General features: G+C 35.3%; 1 protein-coding gene across 1 annotated transcript; it reads right to left on the reverse strand.

Moving 5' to 3' along the window:
• Positions 1-963: 963 nt before the first annotated feature.
• On the reverse strand, positions 964-2,468 carry LOC114179650 (uncharacterized). Its single transcript, XM_028066062.2, has one exon. It carries the CDS (start codon positions 2,208-2,210, stop codon positions 1,581-1,583), a length of 630 nt encoding a protein of 209 aa, XP_027921863.1. The 5' UTR covers positions 2,211-2,468; the 3' UTR covers positions 964-1,580.
• Positions 2,469-3,163: the final 695 nt, after the last annotated feature.

Below are 3,163 nucleotides of genomic sequence, written 5' to 3' on the forward strand. Positions count from 1 at the left end.
TCTCATTTTTGAAAGAATAATGGCTCTGCATTGTATTGTCTTTATTAGGTTGCTCGTGTTGTGCAAATTTGCAAAACCTAGCACCTCTTTCTGAACAAAGGACTATTACTACTTTCTTAAAAAATTTGGCAAACTAACACCAAACACATGTTTCTATTCTAATAAGCAGAAGGAGTAACAGAAAATAAATAAATAAATAAAATGTAAGAAATAGGTTTTATAAATTCGTTCACACAGATAACATAATAGTGAGACAATGAGAACTCTCAAATTTTCTCAAAATTAAGGTTTTTCTTTCTTCATATTTTATTTATCTTCTGTCCAATAAAAAAAAGTATGTGTTTTACTTTTTTTGTACTGTATAAATGTTTCATAAGAAATAGTATGCTCAGTAAAAGAAAATGCCAGATTTTATGAATGGGTTCAACACATACAACATGAGAGAAGTATTATTTCTCACAAAAAACATTTACACACACACACATTTTTTATTTTATTAATTTTTATATAAATGTTTCGTAAATAGCACTCCTAATTTACAAAAGAAAAAAATAGATTTTATGAATTGGTATTCAACACAAATAACCTAAAAGGACTATTTATCGCGAAGCAGTTGCTATATAAACTAGCACGAAACACCTTGTTCAAGCTCCAAGGAATATATAGTCTTCTAAAGATTATATAAAAAAAGAATTATTAATTCTTGGTAATATAATTAAACTTATCCATAAGTTTAATGACTTCCCTAACATATATAATTTTATATATTTTCATGATAAATTCTGTTTAGGTAATATGATAAAAATTAAATGTAAAATATTAACTGGTAATTGTACTATGTATATTATATATGTGTGTGTAAAATATTAGAAAATATATAAATAATAAAACCATAAAATAGTAAAAAGTTTGAAAATGATGCATTTGGAGTTTTGCATAAGTTTGAGTGTCAACATGTTAATATTACCCTATTAAAAAAATATATATATAAGAAAAAAAAAAACCTCGAAAATGTATATGAGCAGGTAGACATATATGTACTGCAACATTTCTGAAACGGAAAATGACACTCCACTACAACCTTTCCTCAGTGTCTCCTTCGAACCCTAATCTTTCTTCCATCAATAAATTAATGGTAATTTTTTTGAAAAAAAAAAATAGTACCAACTTACATTTTTCCTTTCTTTGAAGTTACATATGCGAAGCCTTCTCCTTCCTCCCTTTCCAATCCCCTCCCACCATATATAGCTCTTCCATGTGCACCCTTCGCAAAACAACAACATACTAACAAACTGAATCAACCAAGAACTGGGTTCCTTACAAAGAAATTGAGCAAAAAATAAATCGAACCAAAAGATCCATATCAGAGCTTCAGCAGCTATAATATACGAGAGTTGTACATGGTGTCCTCAAAACATAAATTACAGTACTTCTCTCTGTCATCTCTCTCCGCATATAGCTGTAAAAGAGAGAGCAAAGCACATGCACATAACTTCTCTTTTCTCTGGAGTTTGGACTTTGATCTTTCCTCGCAGGCACATCACCTGCTTCACAAGACATTAAACAAATAAACCCAATCGTTATGTTGATCTATTTCCCAAACGGAGCTCTAGATCAAGCTCCTCGTGTTGGCCGTGACGAGCGGAGGAGGTTGCGGGTTCTTGTTCCTCTTTCCCAGAATAAGAAGAGAAAAGGGTCCTCCTCCCTGTGGCAGGCTGCGCCACCGGGAAATCAAAGGAGGCATTTGAGGAAGTTGGGAGAGGGTGTGAAAGGGAAGAGGAGACAGAGAAAAGAGAGGAGGGAGAGTCGGCACATGCATTATTGAAACTAGTGGTGTGGCCAAGAGGGGAGAATGGAGCAGTGTTAGGGCTAGGGAAGGGGTACAGGAGGCACACCCCACCATTTGCGAAAGGGTCCGGAGAGTGAGGGAGGTTGAGAAAAGAGGGCGAGTGGTGTGAGCGGGAGAGAGAGGAGATGTGGTGGTGGTAGTGGTAGTGGTTGTTGACGGGTGAGGCTTGGTGGAGGCGAGCACGGTCGCGGCGGTGAACGTTCATGTGGCCACCGAGGGCTTGTGCTGAACGGAACTCCCTTCTACAGAAAGTGCAGGTGTAGGACCTTGGAGGCCAAGTGGTGCCCATGATGTTGCTGGTGTCCTCTGCGAAGGCTCTGACCTCCCAGGAGTCATCTTCTTGGTCCCTTGGATTCCACATCCAAGACGGTGATGAGGGTGAGGGAGGAGGAGAGGTGGTGGTGGAGTTAGGGTTTGGATGGTACAAATTTTGGATCTGGTCACCGAGACAAGGCCAATCCCTGTAGCCATGGTACTGAAACTGACATTTAAGATAGATAGATAGATAAGTGATGGGAGAGTTAGTCGATGTGGGAATGAACAAATTGGAGATAGCTAGCTACCAAAACTATACAAATTAGTTTAATATATGTAGTAGGGGACATCACTAGGGACCAAAATCAAGCCCTCAAAACCCCAATCGAATGTATCACCCAACATTTCGATCCTCTATACAAACATGACATCATACTTATGTTGCTTCGAACATCTTAAGTTATTAATTAATTACCGTGTCTGCTGTAGACAACATTTTCCTTTCTTTTGGCTTCTACGCCTTCAAAATGTCTGAGACGCTCCCTCAATCTCCCCGCCCCAAACAAGCACCAATCAACTACAAATGGTTATAATAAAACCTTTACACTTATGTTAGAGTTAACATGTAATCTGTTTTATGCAGATAAAAATGCTATTTCATTGCTTATAACTAATATTAACATTTTATATAATAAGTTGGGGAATTAGACTAACGAGTTTAACCGTGGGAATAAATAAAAACTTTTGTCTTTTGTGACTTTACCTTCTATGTACTTTTAATATAAATATTTTTACAACACAACATCAACGAGTAAAATAGATAGTATGTTTAATATGTCATTTTGTTTGTATATAAAGTCACAGTATTAAACAGTTATACTATCAGTCCAATTTTAAGTAAACAAATAATGCTAATGACTAACAAAAAAAATGAAATCACTGCACAAATGTATCTAAACAATAATTAATTTTAATAACAAAAAGTAATTAGTCACATTCAACTTAGATATTAATTTATAAAATAAAATTTATTAATAACTAAAATAATTTCTAAATTGA

The sequence above is a fragment of the Vigna unguiculata genome, chromosome 3 (genome assembly GCF_037176805.1).
Source record: "Vigna unguiculata cultivar grain cowpea cultivar isolate G323 ecotype 2 chromosome 3, ASM3717680v1, whole genome shotgun sequence".
Classification (NCBI taxonomy): domain Eukaryota; kingdom Viridiplantae; phylum Streptophyta; class Magnoliopsida; order Fabales; family Fabaceae; genus Vigna; species Vigna unguiculata.